Consider the following 22,826-nt stretch of genomic DNA (forward strand, 5'->3'; position numbering starts at 1 on the left):
CAGTAGTGGTGTTTATTATTCACCCTGTGCTGCCCAGCACCACCGGGACGGCTGCACTGCCAACTCGGTACCAGCACGGCTGGATCACCTGCGTGCCTGCAGCTACAGAAGCCCCAGCTCATTCTAGACATACCAGAGTTGGAATATGGTTACAAAACAAACAAACAAACAAACAAAAAAGGATAGAAAATAAAGGGTAAACTTCAAATCAAATGGTATTACACTTAGTGACCTGATTATTCTCCTGTTCTATGGGTGTCTCTGCCTGCTGGCAAAGTGAAGCATAGAAGTTACATTTTCACAATGTTTTATGAAATCATACAAAAAGCCAAAAAGCAGTGACTTCATGTTGCATGAAGAAATATGTCGGGGGGCAGGGGGAAGGAGACAAAACAAAAACCAAAGTGAACTGCTGTCTCAGTAAGCAATCCTCCGCCTCAGTTTATAAGTGCATCATGGACTCAAATTCATCAATTCTTTGTTTGGTGTTTCCTTTCCTAATCTTCCGGTAGGAGATGGTGTTGTACCGGGAGTAGCTGTGTCTGGAGATGTCATTCTTTTTCCCCAGGCTGGGCTGCTCCCCAGCTTTCTCAGCCTGGGTGTTGCAGCCGGGGCTGGTGGGGGGCGACACCTCCTTGCCGCTCTCTTGCTGCTGCCGACGGGACGCCTCACTGGTCTCCTTCTGCATCTCTATCACCTGCACTTCGTCCTCCTCGGTGTCCTCCTCTTCTTCTTCCACCTCCTCCTCCTCCTCCTCATCAGCATCATCTGCTCTCTGTTCAGCGGTGCCTGCGGGGGTCCCCGCCACCTCCCCGCTGGGGCTGGCCGCTGTCCCCAGTGCTGGCTGCCCACTGCCTGGCCCTGCAGCAACACAGTTATGCAGGTGGGGGCTGCCTGCCCGCATGCCCCATGCCACCTGCCTGCTGCCTGGCAGGACGAGCTGCTCCATCCTGCCCTCCCAGGACCAGATACAGCCCCCAACACACTGCAGTGCCACGGGGGGCACCCCCAGCTGCAGCTCACCCACCTGCACCCGTCTGCGTGGCCGTGGGGCAGGGACCCCACATGCGGCCTTCCCAGGGACGCGGGCACATGCACGTCCCGGCTTCAGAGGTGGCGGGCAACACTTGGATGGCTATTTGGTATTTGTCCTGTTTGGCACATCTCTGCTCCAGTGTCACAACAAACGGTCTATTCAACATTTTGCCTGTGGAGTCCTGAGTATTAATTAGACTAAATTGGTTAGGTACTAAAAAGCTGCCTGCAATTTAGAGATAAAGTGCTTGTGGCTGAGATGGATGGGGGGCTGTGCAAGATCGTTTAATAGGTTTTATTGTGCACTTGTAAAGCAGCACAGCTGGAGTGGAGATGTCAGCTCCGAGTGGGAAAGCCACCATCATGATTCACCTCCTCAAAACCCATACAGTTGCTAGGAAATATTATTTTGCCCAGGACAAATGTTCATACTTTTTTTTTTTCTTTTCTTAATCAAAGCAGCACCAGTTTCTGTTTACAAGGCACGACCATATATCTTTTATAGCTCTGTTCAAATGACTTGAGCTTTGCCAACACCACAACAACTACTCCGAGTTGTTAATCTGCTCTTCTGTGAGGAGAGGTTCAATATTTATGTGGCAGCTGACATACAGACACACCAGCTTATCGCAGCCTGGTGGGTGCACCAATGGAGGGAGAAATGCGGGATGGCCGTGGCCAGGAGAGCATCCCACCGGCATTTGGGACATCCAAGAGGATATCCCAAATCTTCAAGAGGACTTCACCCTGCACCACCAGCATGCAGGTGTGTCCCCAAGGCCATAAAATACCCCTCCTTTTTCAGTGACCTTTTGCATGGTATAACTAAATATGCTCACTGACTTTGTATTTTGGCGTGCCCACGAAGACAGAGAGCACACAGTGCCCCCAGCCCCACTCTGTGCAGGGGCAGGGGGGGCCCAGGCTTGGCCGGAGCATGCTTGTCTGTTTCCATCCAAGTACAAGTGGAAGGACACAGGAACAGATGTTCCAGAGGGCAGACAAATTTCTGCTCGTTACTTAGGGATCAGGGCATTTTAGACACTTCATAAATCAGGAAGGGAAGAGTTTGGGTTCTGAGGATGCAAAATTTAGACTTACAGCCATCCAACAAAACAGCAGGTAAACGTTATCCTGCATGGAGCAGAAGATGAAGCATCTCCCGTCCTGACAGGAGGGCTGGAGACCCCGTGTGTCAAGGCCCCAGGGTGCTTCGACCCCAGAGTAAAGGTGTCATGCACAGACCGCGGGAGGAGAGGCAGCAGCTGCTGCAATCCTACGGATGGGAGTGAGTCACCCTTCTCTGCAGCGTGAGGGTTTGAATGGATTTGAAAAAGATAAACATCTGTATAATCTCATCTCTGAAGGCTACTCATCACTATGCCTCAGAAGAACAAGTCACATCACACGGCATTCTTCATTACCTTCCTCTGACTCCTGGCTGCCGGTTCCTGTGTCCTGGAGATCAACTGATCCCTGCGGTAGCGTCACATCATTTTCCTCTTGCTTTTCTTTAGGAAATACAAAGCACGAGAAATGTACTTATGGAGCAGTTAGTGACAATAATTAGGTTTTAATGGCTGCAGATTGGCAGCAGAATTTTAGAGCAAAGTGAAAAAAATTGCTTTTTCCTTTGGTCATATACTTTTCGTTTCAGTCTCTGTAACCTCTAGCTCAATCTGTCCCTGACTCCCCATTACTCTGAGCCATTGTTACTATGCCTGTAGCTTTGCAGTTCTGAATAACACACACAATACATGCCATTATTCATAAGACTATACACAAAATAGAGGCTTTTCTCTCCAAATACCCAAATAAAGGCAGCATCATACTTTACCTTCGCATCGCTTTTCTCTGTCAAAATCTGCACACACTACGTCCTCCACCAGCGAGTTTCTACTTTCCTCCTCATTTCCTTTTGCGAGTGGCGCGTCAGGGCTGGTGTCTGCGTTCGTGTAGGGCCCCATCCCGATGGGCCTGGCGATGTCATCGATGATGCCAATGACCTGGAGCGGTCCCTTCTCAGGGACCACGCTCCCGTTGCACTCGGGCATGCTGGGCACCGCCGGCACGTCCTCGGTCATGCTGAGCACCGTGCCCAGGGGCTCAGGCCGTGCACCTGCCGGCCCCGTCCCGCTGCTCCCGGGCTGGGCCGCTGCTCCCGGGACGTCCTCGCGGTCACCGCGTGTCCCCTCTGCGGCCAGACGGGGCCGGCGGTGACAGCCACGGGCTGGCGGGGGCTTGTCCGCCGGCACCGCCACCGGGACCCAATCAGCACCTCGCCCGGCGCTCGGGCTGCTCGGCCTCGTAATTAGATGCACCGCTGAAATTTACATAAACAAACAATCTGAAGCAAGGCGGCTTTTGTGCTGGCATGTAGAGCGGGTCTTTCAGCATGTCAGCCCACGGTAATACACAGGGATTTTGTATTCTGCACACAATGGCCCTTTGTGCTCCCCCCCTGCGACAGGAGCACCGACTGTTCTCGCCTCCTAATCCGCCGAGGGTGACCTCGCTCCCACCACCACCGTGTAACCGGCTTACCGCAGCCCCCCGTTCCTGCCCCGTAAGCCCCATGGGCTGCCGCAGGACCAGGGCCTCATTTCGCCCTGTCTGAGTGGTTCGGCTGGGCCTGGGCACATCCTGCACGATGCCCAGTGGCTGCAGAATGTACCGTGCCTCCGGGAGGCAGCTTTGGGCCACAGCAGCTGAAATACTCCTTAAAGGAACATGGAAGGGGCAAGGCATGAGATAAACACATCGTGAGCCAGCAGACGGACCTACAAGCTCGCAGGGGGGCGAGGGTGGCGTGAACAGCGCCGGCCATTTCCTGAGCACAGCTGAACTCATCTCAACCCTGCCGAATGAAGCCAGGTTTACATAAGAATGTAATCGCCCGCTCTGAATGATTTTTTGTTTTCATACAATACAACATTTTTGACATCTTTGGGCTTTGGGATTTGGAAATCCTCTTGTTGAGATCAGACCTTGATTAGAAACAGAGCCAAAACACTTTGACTGTTCTTGTTCATCTGTGAGTTTGCATCTTTTAATCAACAACTTTTCACTGTGCTGTAAATGAGTTTGGTGTAATTGATTCAAAAATCAATCCTTTGTTGGAAAAAAATGTCCAAAACAAATGGATGATGACATTTGGAAGCTGGTTGGCAGCACCCACTTGCAGGTACCCTCATGAGGAGAGGGGTGGGTATGTGGCACAGGCTGACAGCTGGAGGGCAGAGAGATCATTTTCTGTTCTTCCCAAGCTATTTCCTTAGCTCTGAAATAATCCGAAAAGCCCTTGCATGCGATTCCTTGCTTGCCAGGTCCTGTCCCTAGGGTTCCCTCGGTCTGGAAACACCACTGAGGAAGGTCTGGCAGCTGGGAGGCTCCTCAGCACCTCAGGACGGGGAGCAGCAAGGCTGATCCGCAGTGCGGGAGGCAGCGCTGCAAGCAGCGAGGTGTCCCACGGGTTGGGGCAGCCCCTGGGAGCCGAGCTGCCCCCCAGTCCCGGTGTGGACAGGACAGGGACGGGTCCTGTCCGCCTCTCCCCAGCACCTGCCTTTCTTCTTGGTGCAAAAAGCTCTGGGAACACGTTGAGATACTTCGTGGTGCCATCTATTGGTGACACAACCAGCTGTCCCCCTTTCACGTCCCAAATTAGCGGCTCGTGGTTGAAGCTCTATTTGCATGAATCTATTATAAACCATTTTCCGAGTGACCTTTTAAGAAAGAAGTTTCCATTCAACAAGTCCCATTTTCTAAAATTTCGTAAGTAGCACCTGTGATTGCAGAGACACCAGAGCACATTGGGAATTTGAAAGTCGGTGAGCCTCATTAGGGCCACAGTAACTCAAATTCATCTCAGAAATACTAAGAAGCAGGTGCTGCAGGGTATTTGCAGGGTTCTTTAGGCTCATCTGTCATTAACTGCTTATCCTCCAGTTTCTGCTCCTCTCTGTCCCCACATGATGCCGTAGGAGGAGCAGCACTTTGCCTCCCTTCCAGGCAGGAATGCGTTCAGGAGTGGCAAAGCAGGGGCACACTACCTGCAGACAATGGGCACAGGCAGAGTAACTCAGGTGCTGACAGCCTGAAAAACAAACAGCTGCCGCTGGCTTTCTGGGAAGCGAGGAGACCAAAGTGATGGCCAGTGAGCATCCCACACAGCCGCAGGCACCGCCGGCACAGGACCCATGCCAGAGCCATGACAGCAGCAAGGAGCTGCCCGCCCTGTCCCCGTCCCTGTCTCTGTCCCTGTCCTGCCACGGTGGCCAAGAGCCCAGTGCTGCTCAGGCACCGGTGCGGTCCCAGCCAATTTTCATGCAGATGGAGTCGGAGCTGGGCACGAGGGAGAAGTAGCTGCAGGTTCCTCCCACCACTGGCAGCTGTTTATAAATAGAGTTTGGCAAAAATATGTTCTGAGCCTACAACAACATTTCATTTGCACAAACTGAAAGCCATCCCATTTCTGCCTCTTTAACCTTTTAAGAAAAATATTTTCCAATGAACGAGACAAACTTTACTGAAGCTGTTCCAGCTGCAGATCCCCCGAGGCAGAACACCATCGGGTGCCACACTGCCTTGTGGTCCCCAGCACTTCCATCAGGTCTGTCCCCACCTGCCTGGGGCAGTCCCTCGTTGCCAGCAGCAGCCCCGGGTGCTGCCTTAGCCGCAGGTTGTGCACCTAGCAGGAACAAGCAGGCATGTGGTGCTGAGACACGTGCGGCAGTGCCAGGGAATGCAGCAGGGCATGGGGCATGGTGCAGAGAGGAGCAGGCATGGAGGGATGCATGGGCACAGGCAGGGACCCCATGGCTGTGCACAGCTCACCTGCAGGCAGCCAAAGAAAGGAGCCGGGCAGAGCTGGCCTTAGGGGCTGCAAAGAGAACAGGAATTAGTATCTAACGTGCTAAAGGCACCACACATAGCAGACATTCTACTTCTTTTTGTATCAGTTGGGTCCAGATGAATAATTACATCAAATTACAGTGTTAAGAATTGAGTGATATTAACAATGAATTCTTGGCTTTATGCGTGTGCGAGGCGTGCTTGCTGTCTGAGTTGCAGTGGCAGGCAGCAGAGAGTAACCCCACATAAGCACGTCCCGTGATCTTCTTCTCACTGCTACAAGAGCTAGGTGCCACCAGCTGCTACAGAACACTTCTACAACAGCTGCACGAGAAAGGAAATGTCTGGTCTGAAAGCAGAAACTACCAGAGCAGAACCACATGCACGAAGGCAGAAGAAATGCAGCCATCCCTGAAAAACAGTGAACTGGCCACCGACATGAGAGGTGCCTGCCCCGAGCAGAGCTGAAGTGGAATGGAACAAAACCAAGGGCAAGCAGAAACTCGAGTCTGAGACAGGGAAATGCAAAAGCCTTGCGTCTGTCAGTAGCTTCCAGGCCTGGACCTGTAATCTGCGAGGGGTGAGTTTGTGCAGGGCAATACAGCCTTGAAGGCAGCATGCTTTTCCACTGTATTTGAAATTTTCCCAGCAGAAGCCAGAATACGCTTCATGGCTTTGTAGAAAAAACTTCAGCAATATGAATTACAGGCCAAGAGAGCCGAGCAAAATAACTGCAGAGTGGGAAGGTCACTAAAAAGGGGCACGGCTGGCTGGAGAGCTGCAGGAGCGTGGAAGAGGCGAACAGGTCTGAGGAGCAGCAGATGAGGCACTGCCAGGCCCTTGAAAAGCCACACTGAGCTGCCAACCACCAGTGCCTGAGCAGCAGGGACCGACCCGTGTAACCAGAGGGAACTTTGCTGCACCCTGCGCCCCGCTCCCCCCTTAGCAGCATGCGCAGTGCCGGGCGCGGAGGTGCTGTGCCAGCCCTGCTGCTGGAAATGCCACCGCGTGCTCGGTCCCATCACCGTCACCTCACGCGGAACTTCTGCCCATCTGCTGCTAAACCAGGGGCTGATACGGTGACCTTGTCCTTCCCGTGGTTTTTGCTTGGAGAGGGATCACCCTGACCCGGTCACTGGGAGGGGCAGACTTCAGGCTAAAAGAGGGGAGATTTAGATTAGATGTAAGGGAGAAATTCTTCACTCAGAGAGTGGTGAGGCACTGGCACAGGCTGTCCAGAGAAGCTGAGGATGCCCCATCCCTGGAAGTGTTCAAGGCCAGGTTGGATGAGGCTCTGAGCAACCTGGTCTGGAGGGACGTTGGCAGGGGGCTAGAAATAGATGGTCTTTAAGGTGCCTTCCCACCCAAACCATTCTGTGGTTCTTCACTGAGAGGGTGGTTGGGCACTGGAACAGGCTCCCCAGGGACGTTGTCATGGCCCAGAGCCCGCTGGAGTTCAAGAAGCATTTGGACAATGCTGTCAGACACAGGGTTTGATTTTGGGGTGGTGCTGCGTGGAGCCGGGAGCTGGACTCAGTGATGCTTGTGGGTCACGTCCAACTCAGGGTATTCTTATTCTGTGAAACATTGATTCTTTCTGTTGGCAGCTCGGATTGTCCCCTTTATCCACGGGGGATAAGAAAAGTCAGTCCCCTGGCTCTCAGGAAGCCAGGCAGCCCCATAAGCGCCGTGCTCAGCACCAGCATGTCCCCAGGAGCTGCAGCTGGCACAAAGGCTTGCAGCGCCGCTCCCTCCTCAGCCAGCACGTGCTGCCCCGTGCCCCTGGGCGTGCTGGCCCCAGCCTCACCACAGACCCAGCCCACACCACCACAGCATCCCTGTGCACATCCCGGGAGCACAGCAGGAATTGCTCCCAGCTGCTCCCTGCAAGAAGCAATGCAGTTCTAGAAGCTTTCTCCTTCTTTTTGCTCTCTCTTTAGTTTGCCTGTGTGTTTCTTCCTCCCCTCGAGAGGCTGTGGCACCTTTGATCCCCCGCCACGCTGCAGAGCCCCACAGAGCTTGCCGATCGCCCACATCCTGTTTTTGATCAGCCGCGCAGCTCATGGCCCTCAAAACACCGTGCTGCTGTCACACATCGTGTTGTAGCAACCCGAGTGTCCTCACCACCACTAGAACAGCACCATTTATCTAACTGCCTTTCTTACGCTTGCTGGGTGCCCAGGCTCATGGGCCTTCCCAATGCTAAAAGCAGGCACGTATCTCCCAAGGCTAGGAATATTTGTTTCTTCAGACATAAATGCATACAACAGCCACGGCCCTGAGTCCTGGGCCAGACGGACAGAGGTGTGCTCTGCTGTGGCAGAGCAGGACTTGTCCATGGCTCACGGCGATGGGCAGCTGGAAGCACCCCTTCTGCAAGCACCCAGGCTCTGTGCAGCTCTCTTCCTTTTCTCTGAGGTCTGGTAAAGACCTCAAACAGTGTCTGTGTGGCTTAGGGTAAAAGCAAAGTCACAATGTCCGATACTGTTCTGTGCAGGTCTCTGAGCACTTGTACCTCTGGGTTTGGCATTGGCTGTGTACTCACTCGTGTGACCTTGCGAGGGCCCTTTGCTGATGCCTGTGTTTTCCAGGAAGCCCAGCAAATAACAACATACATTTACTTGCAAATGAAAATTAACACATCTAAGGAATTCCTAGTCTGTTTCTTAGCAACTCTACACAGCAAGGAAGAATCTTGACCCTGCTGAAATATGAGTATTGCAAGCATTTCATTCGGACTCCGACATGGACACAGAACTTGCAGGTACAGTTAGCTCAGGCATAACTTGGTAAGAATAAGCAAACAGATTAGCTAAATTAGACATATTTCCACTAATAAGTTAGGCATGTTACTTGGCATGAGTTACAAAATCATAACATTTGCCGTACCAAATTGCAAAAACATGACTGAGTTTAATGTCTCTTTTTAAGTGTCGGATCTCTTTGTTCTCTTTGGGGTATTAATCAACCTTCGCCAGATTTTCTGGTTATTGTGGCCACGGTTGCTTTCACTTGGACACCCATGCAGCTGCCTTTAACTCCAAGTTGTCCATGTGGAAATAATCTCTGCCTTTCTTTGTTGTCTCTGCCACCATGACTGGCAAAGCGGAGCTGTTTCTTGAGGCAGATCACAGGCCAAAAATTCGGTGTCCAGAAACAAGCTCCAGTGAGGGGAATCATGGTGAATCCAGGCCCCAGCCCACCTGTCTGATGAGGATCAGCCCCAAGCCCAGCTCCATGCCCAGGTGCCGGGGCTGAGCCTCCCTCGGGGGCTCCCCGCCGGGCCTCCAGCAGCCCGCAGAGCAACGTTTACTGATTACAGGAGTACCAGGACAGTACCAGGCTGTTTTTATTTGGGGTTTGTCTCCACGGAAAGCTATCAGTTTCAGTCTGAGGTTTCTGAAAAGACCAGGAAATCCTGCCACAGCAATATCGGAATTGCAAACAGCTGCACATTCTTCTCGGTCAACAGATAAACGAGGCACACAAGGCATTTAAATTACATTTAAAATTCTTCCAATTGTACCTGAAAAACACAATTAGGCTGCTTGCTCTGGCCTAACAGCCTATTTCTGTGTTGCCTGAGAGGAAAATAAAAGTCCTCTGTTTCTTCACATTTATATCCATATTTATTATAGCACCTCATAAGAGCTGTCAGGTGAGCCCTCATTGCCTGTTGTCTCTGTGGGGTGGAGAACAAAACCAGCCCACAGGGAGACCCCGGCCAGCGCCTGCCTGCACCCACACCAGAGCCAGCCCTGGTCGTCCCTGGGGGAGATCCTCTGCTCCACTCACCTTAAAGAGGTCAAATTAACCTGAACTGTGTGCTTAGACCACTGCATGCTGACGAGCATTTTCTCCAACCTGCTAAAATTCCAGTAAGCTGATTTGATCGCAGTAATCTCAAGGGGTGATGGTGACGACACCCAGCACTGAAATGACCTGTCACTGAGCTGACACAGCACAGAACATGCTGTTTCAAGTAAGCATGATAGGAATTGCACAGAAAAGCTCTGTGGCTTCCACAGGGCTCCAGAGAGCCCCACCGCACCCTTTGCTGGTTTGGTCACTGCCACCAGCCTGTTTTCATCTTGGAACATCTCCCCTGGGGTCTGCCATAAGCTCCGGGCTCCAGCCCGTTTCTAACAGGACTTTGTCGCTGGCTTTAGTGGAAGTGCTTGATTTATTAGACACCGTTGAGGACTCTGACTTCAGTAACAGGAAATAAATAGCTACAAATCTTGCATTCAGTTATTAACCATTATTAATACTAAAGTATGCTGAGGAAGTTCTGCAAAGGTTCTTCACATCTTGGAGTTAGTCGTTTTTCATGTTAATGAAGAAGTCCACAGTGCACTCTGGTTAAAAATTAAAATTAAAATAATTAAAAACCCCAGAGCATTTTAAATACCATCAGTCCCACCGTAAGGTTGTGCGAGGAGAGGAACAAATGCAGCCTTGGGTTTGACCCGCTGCAAGCCTCCAGGTGGGCTGCAGCGTGTGGTCTCTGGCCCCGCTGTGGGCTCCTGAGCAGAGCCCCAGGCATCACGGACAGCATGCGCTGTGTCAGACCCGACTTTCTTCCTCTTCCAGCGCTCGGTGAAGGCCTGGGATGAATTTCAGAAGCTGCTTTCGTACGCTTGATCTCCTGCTCTTCCGTGGGAGTGTCCCAAAGCTACTCGAGCAGCTGCCTCCCTCCCAGAGGGGGGACATGGACCCGCTGCTGGCCAGGCTGATGCTGCGGTTCCTGCGCAGGGAGGACCTCCCGACCGCGCCGTCACCGTCCCTGGGGAAGAAGCACTCATCGTCGATGCTGGACTGGCGGCTCAGGCTCTCTGCAGCAGAATCATCGAAGGCACTGCTCTGGTAGAAGCTGTCCTCACTGTCGATGGTCATGGAGCTCAGCCGGCTTCGGGAGCTGCTCTCGCTGGAGAAGCGAGGCTTGATCGGAGAGACAGGTCCCGGTGTGCCACAGCCACCAAATAAGTTGGCCTCTTCCAGCTCCAGCATGTCCAGCAGAGCATTGTCATTCACCTCTCCTGGAAGCAGAGGTCGAGGAGGAGCATTATTCAATGGCATCTGCTCAAGGCCAGAGAGCTGGAAGCCTGTGCAAGCAGAGATGGCCTCAGGCTCCACAGCAGCTGTCCCAAAACAGCGCTTCAGGGAGGTCAGCGTGGCCATTCCCATCCCTCTATTCAGCCAAGGCCATCAGCTGTGTCTCTCGTGGGTTTCACCCTTCCCCTCCACCCTCCCAGCTGGGGCAGCCTGAGGGGTGCTGTGGTGTTTCCACACCATGAGGGAACAGGGGAGGATCACACCCAGTGTCCCTTCTCACCCCACATTTCCCAGCTGTGTGGGGCTCTCTACCCCTGCCTTGCCCCAAAATGCAGAACCAAAGTTGCCCCCAGGGCAACCTGTAAATAAGGGGAGGGCTTTGTTTGTTTGTTTTTAAGTCCATAAAAAGAGAATGGAAAAGAAATTTTACAACCCACACAAAACTCGTTTCCTAGAACTGATGCAAAAGAGCCTTCAGTCTGCATCAGCAAAGCAGCATCCAAATTCATTAGTCACTAAAAAAAAGCTTTCCCGTGGGCCAGCCCCATGCCCTCATTAACAGGAGAAAAAGCAAGCAAATGAAAATCAGGTTAAAGGAATGCTTGCTACTGATCAGCCCGAGTTTCCACGGAAGGTCTCAGCAGTGCTGTGGTTTCCGACCCGGAAAAGACGACTTACCATGCAGCAAGCGCTGTTCCCGTAAGTGCAAGGAGCGGAACTCCACCCATTTCTGCTGCAGAGTTTTCTGTGAAGGATAAAGAGGACTACCTGTCACTCACACGCTTTCACAGAGGCTTAGAACGCTTTAACAGACAGGGTTCTCAGGCCGTACGTTTCACCTACAGGAAGTATTTGTGCACCCCCTTCTCACCAGCACAACAGCAGTTGTCCTGGAGTTTGGGAACCTTCCCCCACAAAGCACAGACTCATGCCCTGAGTGCTCTGACCGAAGCGCTTCACATATGAGATTTGTGAAAGCAGAAGGCTGAAATCCGGAGAGCATGCAGCATGCATTCGGACAGCAAAGCTAGAAAACCAGTTTCTCAGTGGGGAGGCACAGCCAACCTCTGTCAGAAACCTGCCGCAGCCCAGAGCCGGCTGCCTCTGCCAGGGCCCCGTGCTCCTTGCTCCTGGCTCTGCCAGCAGCGCAGGCACATCACGGTCAGCAGTGCCCCAATCCTGCAGTAGGGAACACATCCCCCCGACTGTCCTTACAGCCTGCAGGTGCTGACAAACCATCCTAACAATGAGCAACGCCTAACTTTTTTCCTCTGTTGCAGATGATCTTTTGATATAACAAATACAATGCTGCATAACTGATTCAAAACCAGCCAGGTTAACCTCTGCCTGGAGTAGGTGCTACCTCAGTGATCTTCATGAACTCGGTGCACCTCAAACATGCAGCTAGGTGCTCTGACAAGTTATATTTATACTTGCAAAGTGCCCAGGCTAAGCTTGCGTGGACAATCTTGCTACTCCTTGCACATTTCTCCCCTGCTCCACGCTTCAGGAAAAACCAACCAAGCACACACACAGCCTCCTGAGGGCAAAGCACTGCCACCCATCCAGCACCCTGACAGCCTCCCCTGCAATACGGGAGCAGTGACTGCTGTCAAGGAGGGCCTGAGACACCGCCGTGCTCCCCTCCTGCCTCTGGGCGACCGCAGCTGCAGGGCAGGGCTGGTGGTGCCCGCACCCAGCGCCACGATGTGCCTGCTGTGGGGCAGCGGTGCTGGGGAGTTGGCCAAAGACATTCTTTGCCCCCTTTGGGACCCAAGCAAAGCAACCTCCCAGTGATGGTTTCTCCCATTTAGTTAGGCCTCATTAGCAGCTGGGCTCCCCAAATAACTGGCACACGGTACGTGTCCCCGCTCGCTGCTGCCAGCACGCTGCTCCCTGGTGTGGTTACACGGCTTCCAGCTGCTGAACACGTCCCGCGGTGAGACATCAGACACAGTCATGACCGAAAGTAGGTTCTTTCCACTGCCGCCACACTCCTGATCACGCAGGGCCAGGCCCACACCCAAATTCTGCACTGCGAGAACTCTCATTGCCAAGATTTGGCACTTCTGGGAAACAACTGTTTTCTAAAACCCGAAAGCAGGGCATTTCACAGGAGATTTGGGTTTTATAAGTTCTCTGGAATGGGAGGCAGCCTGTGTCTTGTGACTGTGCCGTTATTTCGTGAAGCTGCCTAAGGGAACAGCCCGGATGGCTTCTTCTGGATGTGGGTCTGGGACCAGTGGGTGGGCAGTGGGGCTGAGCGGGACTGGGAGCACCACAGCACAAACTGGGGCTGGCACCGCTGCCTCTGCCAGAGCAGTGCCTCCGCTTCAGCCAGCACTTTGTCCTTGCAAACTCCCCTGGGTGTTGCAGCAGGTCCTCTTGGTGCCAGTACCTCCCAGAGGCTTCAGCTGGGCAGCTCCATCAGGCTGGCAGGGCGAATGCATTCCCCTGCATGCCTCCTGCACGAGCGCAGCTCAGCACCCAGACACCGAGCAGCCCTCTGGGCTAACAAAGGTGTCCCAACCTCCTGGTGGTCCAGACCAGGTTTCAGTATTGCCAGCAGTCCTTTGTCCCCCGTCACCCTAAAGCTGAGAGCATCCCACAGCCCACAGATAATTTTACCTCCTTCAGAGAGAAAATAACAGCCAGCTGTGGGGCAGTAACACCTAAACCCAGCCCAGATATCTCCAGAAGTATTCTGCATAGCCAAGCTTAGTTTAATGAGTACTGAAGGGCCTCGTCCTTCCTCGCTGTATCCTTGCTGTACAGCCTCCACGTAGCCATTACATCAGCTACATCATAAAAATTATATACCAAGCTACCATGCCCTGTGCTATATTCTCATAAATTCAGTGCCAACCAGATCAAGGTTCCTCATCAATCTTACAATTTGATATTTGAGGGGGGGGAAAATACTCCAAAATTTCTACACACAATGTTTTGACATTTTCAAAATGTTGTGTAAACTTAACTGTTTACTTGGAGCACTCGTTAATTTTTAGTCTGACAAAATTTAAGAAGAGGTCAAAGCTATCAGACATCTTTTTTTTTTTTTTTTAATCATTTTTTCATCATTTGACCTAATTCAAAACAAGGCCATGAAATGCTGTCAAGATGAACGTTTTTTCTTCCCTAAACCAGGGCAGGGAAAGAGCTGGAGAAGCTCAGCGCCCCAGGCAGAGAACACTCAAGCCCATTCAGAAAACACCCAGGGGCTCAGGGAGGAGTGCTCCGTCCAGGCAGTCCTGGCACCGTCCGTCCCCGTGCACCCATGGGACCTGGCAGCTGCAGCACCACCCCTGGAGGTGCTGTGGCTGGCAGTGCCAGCACAGGGGACACGCGGGTGCCATCCCCCTGCCACACCGCCCAGCCACCTCCACAAACAGCAGACCCACAGCAGCCTCTGCGCTGCGCGGCAGAGAAGGGGCTCACCACGTTACCTTCAGCAGCTGCAGCTTGGTCTCGAGTTCCATCTTCCTCAGGTACATGGCCCCATTGACAGTCTCCAGCCTGGAAGGAAGAGGCGCTTTGGATACTGGTGGTCCCACAGCAGCACGTGGTGCCGCGGTGCACTCGGGGAGGGGACGCACATGGGACAGGGCAGGCCCCGTGTGCCGTCACCTCTCCTCGACAGCTGACTTCGGCAACAGTGGTGTTGGTGCCAGAGGGGCAAACACGGTGCGGGCAAGAGACACGCACATTACAGACCTATGCATCTGGGGCAGTGTGGGGCTGCTGGGTAGCACGAGAAGGTTTCCTAGCTTCCAGTGGGACAGACTGTTAAAGTACAAACACTATGGAGGACAGGTGCCTACCTTAAATAGTTCCCTGAAGACTTTATCAAGTCTACTATTTGCTTGTGACTAAACCCATCAGTGTTCACTCCATTGATATTGGCAAGGATATCACCTGTTAGAGATAAGCAGAGGCTATAATGAGCATCTTCAGCATACGTATCCCTTCCACTTTCTCTAAAATAAAACTAATGGGGATAAAAAGCAAGATAGGGCCACCCATCCATAGTGGGGAAAAAAAAAAAAAAAAAACATTAGTAGTTACCAATTTGAAGGCCAGATAAATGAGCAGGGCTTTCTTCTTGAATTTTGCAGACACAAGTGCATACCTCCAAGGAGTAATCATTTTGGTTTGGAAATCTAATAGTCTGTAATAACAAAGCAACAGTGTTACCAATATTAAAGCCATGATAGCAATTTAATACTTAAAATACTGTCATCCAGACTAATTTGTTTTCATAGTCTTTTTACATCTTTTTAAAATGGGAAGGCTGCGTTGATCAGATTATATGATATGATTATATTAGAAATAGCTTTCTTATGATTAGAGAACAGCAGGCACCTGACAGATGTCTGTACATTGTTTTTGCAAAATCTAGTTTTAAAGCAAGTTGATTATTCATTATCAAAAACTCAGTAACTTCAGTCAAGAACATCTACACAAATTGCTTTCTGGTTCTCCCCACAACTGGAAGGATATTTCACGTTCCCAGTCACGACATGGCAGGGCATGGCCTTGGCTTTTCAAACAATAGACTCCTCCTCAATGTGAACGCTGCATTAAGCCATCAGGTGTTGCCAGACAGACAAGTTAACAATAACAACTGAAAAGATTAACCAACTTTTGCTCTTCTGGTCTCTGAAACTCATTATCTACGTCTGTGCCTTCCTCCCCCTAAAAAGTGCTTTACGTTTTTGACTTATGCATTTAAATGTAGGTTAAATAACTGTAAGCAAAATCCATCATCTGATTATCAACTCTGACATTCATTTAGAAAATGCTAAACTAGGAGATGTAACCCCAGCAATCCTTACCATGACAGGAAATGTCTTTTTAGTTACATGCAAATATCAGTACTCAGCCACATCCTCTACCAAATTTTAGTACTGAAGCTGAAGTTCCTGAAAACCTATGACAGCCAAATCTATCCTGGATATAAGAAGTCATGTTAGTTTCTCAAATTTCTCAGTCCACATGGAACAAATAGGAATGAAGACTGGAATGAGTTCAGAGTTTATCAGGCTAAATTACACCAATTCAGTGATTTCAGACTTAGAGACCAACAGTAAAACTTTCAGTTAAACTAAGGACTCCAAGAGAAACACGAGGATTTTGAAGGACTTCACATTCAATACAGCAAATACAGCAGGCCAATTATTTTGGAGCAGATACCCAGGTTCTAGGTGGCTGCAGAGTGGGGAGAGACATGGGGCTCAGTGCCTTCCTGCAAGCATCTGGGCACGTACAGATCCATACTGCATCCACCTCGCCTCCAGACTCCAGTTCACGGGTGGGAAGTCCTAGTAAAGGCAGCAGCTCACGAGAAACTCTGGCACTCAGCCATCACTGTAATTCTCATAAATTCCCTGCAGATGGTGGACCTAGAGTTTCACATTGTCTTATTCTGGTTTGCTTAAATTTAAATTATAGTAATGGAACTGCAACTTCTAAATAATGGATTATTTTTAGTACCAGACAGATGCTGTCTTTTCAGAGCCTGGACTTTCTAGTGAAATGCTTACACTGAATGTACGTTCAGGAAGAAATATGCCAAGAACAATTAGTTTTAATCAGAATGTCACATGTAATGAAAATCCACCCTGACAATTTATACAAAAGCCCAATAATTGACTCAATTATATTCACTTCTGAAAGCTCTCTACTGTTCCTGAGCTGAACACTTCCACATTCATTAGTCACAGAACCAAATCGTAAAAAGTTAGGTTTTTCCTAATGCACTCATTTCACTGAAGTTAGTGTTTTCCCTTTGTGCATAGATAAGGGCAAGTGCTCTGACGACGCGCTGCAGCAGCAGTAAACGAGAGTGAAGGGGCAGCGTGGGAGGTGTTCTCATGCACCGCCGGGACAGAACAGCTCCTGCTCTCACAGAAGAGGCGTGTGGCTCAGCGGAGATGCCTAATGCTTCCTTGAGGGTGCTTCAAAATGCGTTGTTCATATGCTCTGCAGATGTTCCCATGTGGTTTATTTCACACCCTCAGTTGTGCCCTGAGGCAGTAACCACACTGCCTTGTACAGCAAGCACAAGGTGTTTTTTAGGAAAAGAGCTGTTTGATCTCTATCTCTTTATATAAAAATATTTCCATACAAAATTCTCTAAAAAATATTCAGCTAGGGAGAAAAGAACATGTTACCATTGCACACTTGGGATTTCTCCTGCTCTCAGTGCTCTGACTTCTGACAGGTCAGAAACTCGTATCTATGACCTTTGCTATGAAAAAAACATCAGAAATGCATCCCATTTCTGCATCGCTGCTCTATTAACATAATTTGGAGTATGTGACACTTGAGAGTTTGCACCAGATTTTATTTTCAAATGAATTGACTCATCATTTAGGCCTTACCTGTATTTCAAACCCAAACGTCTCTTTGTCATCCTTGAATATAGCAACAAGGTGTCTGTAAGGAAAACACTCAGAATTACGCACAGCCCCGGGGTGCACTCCCTTTCCAGCAGGGTCCTGTCCCCTCGCTGCCCCGCTCCGTGCAGGCAGGGGCACCAGCACGCCTCGCTCGCGGCCACAGCCATGGGGCCACCGCGCTCCCCGGGCCCTAGCCTGGCGGGCTGCGCTTCTCCCAAAACACGCGGCTGTTGCAGAAGGGAATCTTCCTACCTCTGTGGCCTGGAGGAGTCACCCAAGGAGCTGGATCTGGTTAAAGCAAGCTGGAACCAGAAATGGGAGAGGAAAAGGGTCAGTGGGTTCGCAGGTCCGTGGGGCTCTCCCTACAGCAGGTGCTCTGGAGGAGGTGCAGGGCACAGAGCCCTGCCCTGAGATAAAATCGGGGGCAGGAGAAGCATCTCCCCTCTTTGCACAGCCTCTGGAGGCTTCCTGAAACTGAAACACATGCAGCACGACGAAACTGTGAGCAAACGGGGCACAACTTCAGATAAAAGGCTGCACTTTAAAGTAGAAAACTGTCATCAGTCAAACGTGAGCATAAATGCTCAGAGTGTCAGGCAGAGCCAAGTGCAGGACTGCAAGAGCACTCAGCACCGCTCTCAGAGCCCTCTTCAGTGCTGGCAGCAAGCTCAGCAAGGTGCAGGCAGCCACAGCACGTTCTGGTGCAAAGCATGGCACTCGCCTGCATGGGGCCATAGTTGAAGGAATTCATGTGTATTTGTATTATGTTGGAAATTAAGCCCTGAAAAATGAGCTCTTGCATTTTTTCCAACCCTATAAATGCAAAATGAAGCACTACTGAAGTACTAACATTACAGAGTAAAAAAAAAAAAATACTTTTAGTACATAATAATATCGATTCAGTTGTTCTCCTCCAGTGAAGATCAAGGTATCCTCACTGACAGACAGTACTGCAGTGCCAGTCCCACCTTTACTTGAAAAAAATCAGTGTAACTACTCAAGACAGTAGAAACTGGGAGAACACGAGGCACAACCACTGAAGAGAAACCCTGCATTCAGTAGGGCTTCAGAGATGGAGCTCCCATCATATTTTAGCACACAAAACTCTAAAGGAGTGAGGCTCCAAGACTAAAAGCCAGGGATTGCCATCACTTCCATTAAAACTGTAACGGTTACCTGCATGGTGCCTAAATCATGTTTATGTTATGCTAAGACCTCACCTTTCTTTCACACCTTTTCCCTAAAAATCTGTGGGCACTTATAAACTTAACACCTACAAGAAAAAGCAGAAAGCGCACAGACACACGCTAAGAAAACTGCAGGCAGCTCTCAGCAGTTTCTAGCGGTGGCCACATAGCATTTCCAAGCTGATGCATGGCCATGGCAACAGGCACCTGGCATCCCTGCTTCAGGCAAGGCAGACCCGTGACTAAAGAGGTCTGGAGAAAAAAATAAAGGATCAGTGCTAAATATCAATTCTTCCCTTCACTTTTAGTGAACAACAAATTAGGGATTACATTATCGATACATAAAACATCCCAGGCTTCAGTGGTATAAAGTCATGCATTGTAAGACCACCTATAAAACCTCCATTTCATAAATATGCATTTACTTGGAGAGAGAAAAGGAGAGGAAGGAGAGGTGACTGCAGTAAGAAACTGGATGAGGTGGGAGAGCTAACTGCAGGCCTAAACCCAGGCTGCTCAGCCCCACTAGGCAAGGTCTCTGCGGAGCAGTTCCCATGCCTAATGTACGTGCTGTAATTTATCTTTAACACACACAGTTGCGTCACGGCCATTATCATTTGTTTATCTCTACATCTGGAGCAATCGCCACGCAAAGTGCTCCTCTGTCACCGCTGGCAGTGGCTGAACCAATGCACTGAGCGTTCCCAGCATTTGCCTGGTCCTGGCTCTCCTTTATCGTCCCAGGCTTGTACAACGAGACGGATGGAGTGCGCTTCTGTTACTGCGCTAAGCAAAGCCTTAAGTGCACAGACACTGTGTGCTGGTTTTCTGATAATACTTTGAAATTATGTGTTACAAGCGCTTTCTATTTAAGCGAGTTCACACTCGACAAATAGACAAGCTAGAATTGCTCAGCTGGCAATTTGCAGCAGCAGCAAAAGGGTTTTGTTGGACTCTGGTTGGAAACAACAGAATTTTACTGTTCTGCATGAAAAACACAGTGAAACAGACAGCCAAAGCAGCTACAATAGTTGTAGCAAAATACTCCAAAGTTTGGGAGGAAGCAGCTCGGGATACATCAGCTCCCTGCCAGAGATGCAGAACAAAGGGAAGCCCAGACAGGACACCATGCTGAAGCAAACCCAAATTTAAGGGTACCCCCAGTAGCAGGAGCCTCTGTGCCTCACAGCACAGCTGCAAATGGAGAAGAGAGGCAGCCTGGGCAGGGTACAAGCTGCAGAAGCTCTTCTGGCCCCCAGGCGCCCGTGGGCAGCCTCCTCCTGCATCTCCTCTCAAGAGCACCCTGCAAGGTCACTGCAGGAAAGACTTCATGACAGCCCCAAAACCCGTTCAGCCCGCGGCAACCCCTCCGGCACAGGGGGACTGAGCAGCAAAGCCCCGTGCTGGTGGCAGCCCAGCTCGTGCCCCAGGGCTCCGTGTGGGCTGTGAGGTGCCCTACCTGCTTGCGGCCCCGCGGCAGCGTGCCCACCGTGCTGGCCAGGTGCTGGAGCCGCCTGCTGTCCATCTGCGGCCCCGGCTCCCCGTGGGGCGTGCACGCCGGCCCCGCACCGAAGCCCACGGTGCTGGCGTTATGGTTTTGCTGAATGAGCTTTTTTAAAGACATGCCAGCAGAAGGGTTCCTAAAGAGGCATTGCTGAACGCTGGCATGTCCGAGGGAGCTCAGATACGCACTCTGAGCGATCAACAAGTATGAAAACGGAAAGCGGGCCATGTGACTTGTGGTTTAGGTGCACATTACATAAACCTCTTCTTGTAGATCACCAGGGCTGCTCGGCATGTTTTGTGCTCACAACAGAGTTAAGAACTCAGGTTGGCAGCTACAGAAATCTGCTTAATTTTTCCATTCCTGCGCACAGTAACAATTTTCTCTGAACAGCTTCTACTTTCTGCAATAGTTTGTCCTTAAACAACTGTTTGCTTTAGACACTTGCTTGAATTCAGCTTCCTCGTTCTTTCCCTTGCTCGCCATCCCTTGCTTTGCTCAAATTACCTTTTGGTAAAGACAGGAAAATAATGTTTTTTCTGGACAGCCATGCCGATGTGTGACTTTCCAGCCACAGGGAGAGAAGCAAGAACTTCTTCTACTTTCAGCCCATAGCCTGAAAGTAGAAGCTGAAACCACTGCTCTGCTCGTGCTCCGCAGTGTTAGCAGAGCGCTCATGCTTCGGTAAGGAGCGGTGACGCACCCAGCAAAGGGGGTTAGTGAGCAAACAGCAACAAAAGCACGGGGACGGAGGACAGGGACACGAGGTGCTGCCCCAGAACCAAGGGACAAGCACGGAGCCAGGATGAGTGTGGCCAGAAGCTCTCCTTGCCGCGGCTCCTCGCTGGCTGTTACGGTGCTGGCTGGGGGCCGAGGCAGAGCCATGGGGGCTGCGTGCAGGCAAAACGATGGGCAGCAGCAGAAGCACCGTGCCTGCGAGGCCCCGCACACTGAGCAAAAAGGGGGCAATGCCTGCACCCCTCCTTGTGCACACCACATGACGATGCCCCAGCAGGGTGCCCCGTGGGAGCAAGGTGGAACTGGCACCTTGGCAATGCCTGCCCCTGGCAGAACATCGTGCAGTAGCTTTAAAATCAAGCTTTGCACAAGGTTCCTTTCTTTGAAAGGTTTTACCTCAGCAGCAAACACATCTGGGAGGACTCAGGACTGTTGTGGAATTTGAGGCTGTTTTGTTTTTTCACCCCAGTTATCCTGCAACCTGCAGTCCATTTCAACCTGGTTGCTAGCACCCTTGAAGCGTTGATAACCTTCAGGTGGGTTGCTTGCTCCGTGGGTGTTATGGACAAGCCTGGGAGGAAACACAGAGCAGTGTCTGTCTCTGCTTCCCTTTGGCGATAGAGAAGTGGTTCAAAAGAAGAACTGGAAGCCCGGGAGGACCAGAGTTGCCCTCTCGCTCTTCTGGCTGTGCTGGCCGCCAGCCCTGCAGGCAGCCCAGGAGCAGCTGGGGCCACAGGCAGTGAGCCCAGAGCCCAAGCCCAGAGCCCAGAGCCCCCTCCCTGCCCCAGTTCATGACTGCGGGACCGCTCTGGAGCCGATGGGAGCACTCTGCCCCTGCCAGCTGCTGGTGGCCAGCACCAGCAGGAGTGGTGGGCTGCACATCTGCACACTCACTTGGAAACCCGATTCTTCAGTTGAGAAGGCTGGACAAATATCAGGGAAAATAACTTTACAAAGGAACTGAGTGTGTCACAATTAACCCTAGCTGGCATTTGAAGCTCTGAGGGGAGCTGTGACCCTGAGAACAGAGTCCCTCCCGGGGACGAGGCAGGCAGGGGTGCAGCAGCGCGGCGCTGGAGTGAGCTCTGCTTGCTGCTGGTGCTGTGGAGGCTGGGTGCAGCCCGGCATGAGCAGTCACAGCACCTCAGCTCGGAGCTGGTCTGCATGCCTTCACGAGCACACTGCCTTCACAAGTGGCTGCGGAGGAGGAGCACGTGTATTGGTGTCCGGCTGCGGCTGCGAGTGTTCACATGCTGAAAAAATAAAACCTTTGAAGTAAAGGATTACGAAAGAAGCGGTATGAGTTCTTAAAATAAGTATCATTAAAAAAAAAAAAAAGTGTCTTCTCTTAAGCTGTAAACAAGTTCATTTTTGGACTGTGAAGCACTATAAATCACACAGGATCTGAGCAGAATCTCAGGGTGAGTAAAACCACGAGCATGGTAGGATGGGCTATTCAAACTCAAAGATAAGTAAAATTTAACTCCTAGCACAGGGTGTTGTTTTTGTTTTGTTTTGTTTTGTTTTTGTGTGTGTGTGTGTGTTTGTTTTTTTGGTTGGTTGTTGTTCTCTTGTTTTTTCCACCAAACAGAACTCTCCCAGAACCGGGCTGGCAGCAGCGGTTACAGCGTGTGGCTGGGGGACACTGCCAGGGTGCATCCACCACCGCCAGGTGACACCGATGGTTCACCAGCCAAAGCTTGGACCCGCCGGCCCCCCGCAGCCTGGCAGACCTCCATCTGCCTGACGTGCCCGAAATTCTGATCTTGTCATTTATCTTACGCTTACTAAAGACAATGGCTAGTTTGAAAAGTAAAAGCAAAAGCTGCCATGGTCTTAAGCTGCACCAGTCATTTTTGTCAAAATTGGAGCATCTCCCAGGAGATGCAGAGGGTCTGCCCCTTCTACCAGCCCTGCCAGCTGGAACAACCTGAGCGCTCCTCTTGGCCCAGCAGAAGTTGCATGATTAAGCTCCAGCTAACACTGAACAATCGAGACTCTTCCTTCCTATGCTCCAAAAACAGGGATGACAAGAAAAGACACAAGCGCATTGAT

At 51.0% G+C, this 22,826-nt stretch overlaps 2 protein-coding genes across 2 annotated transcripts; both read right to left on the reverse strand.

The window, feature by feature from the left end:
• Positions 1–442: 442 nt before the first annotated feature.
• Positions 443–3,119, reverse strand: ERMN (ermin; the record flags this gene model as incomplete). The annotated part of the gene is made up of 3 exons (XM_084289210.1): positions 443–861; positions 2,460–2,546; positions 2,873–3,119. The coding sequence occupies 3 exons, from the start codon at positions 3,117–3,119 to the stop codon at positions 443–445; spliced, it is 753 nt and encodes a 250-aa protein (XP_084145336.1).
• Positions 3,120–10,452: 7,333 nt separating this feature from the next.
• On the reverse strand, positions 10,453–20,153 carry CYTIP (cytohesin 1 interacting protein; the record flags this gene model as incomplete). The annotated part of the gene is made up of 8 exons (XM_084289519.1): positions 10,453–10,925; positions 11,620–11,686; positions 14,388–14,457; positions 14,763–14,856; positions 15,007–15,109; positions 17,325–17,379; positions 17,595–17,644; positions 19,989–20,153. The coding sequence occupies 8 exons, from the start codon at positions 20,151–20,153 to the stop codon at positions 10,453–10,455; spliced, it is 1,077 nt and encodes a 358-aa protein (XP_084145645.1).
• Positions 20,154–22,826: the final 2,673 nt, after the last annotated feature.

This window comes from Netta rufina (assembly GCF_964035555.1).
Source record: "Netta rufina genome assembly, chromosome: 6".
Lineage (NCBI taxonomy): Eukaryota > Metazoa > Chordata > Aves > Anseriformes > Anatidae > Netta > Netta rufina.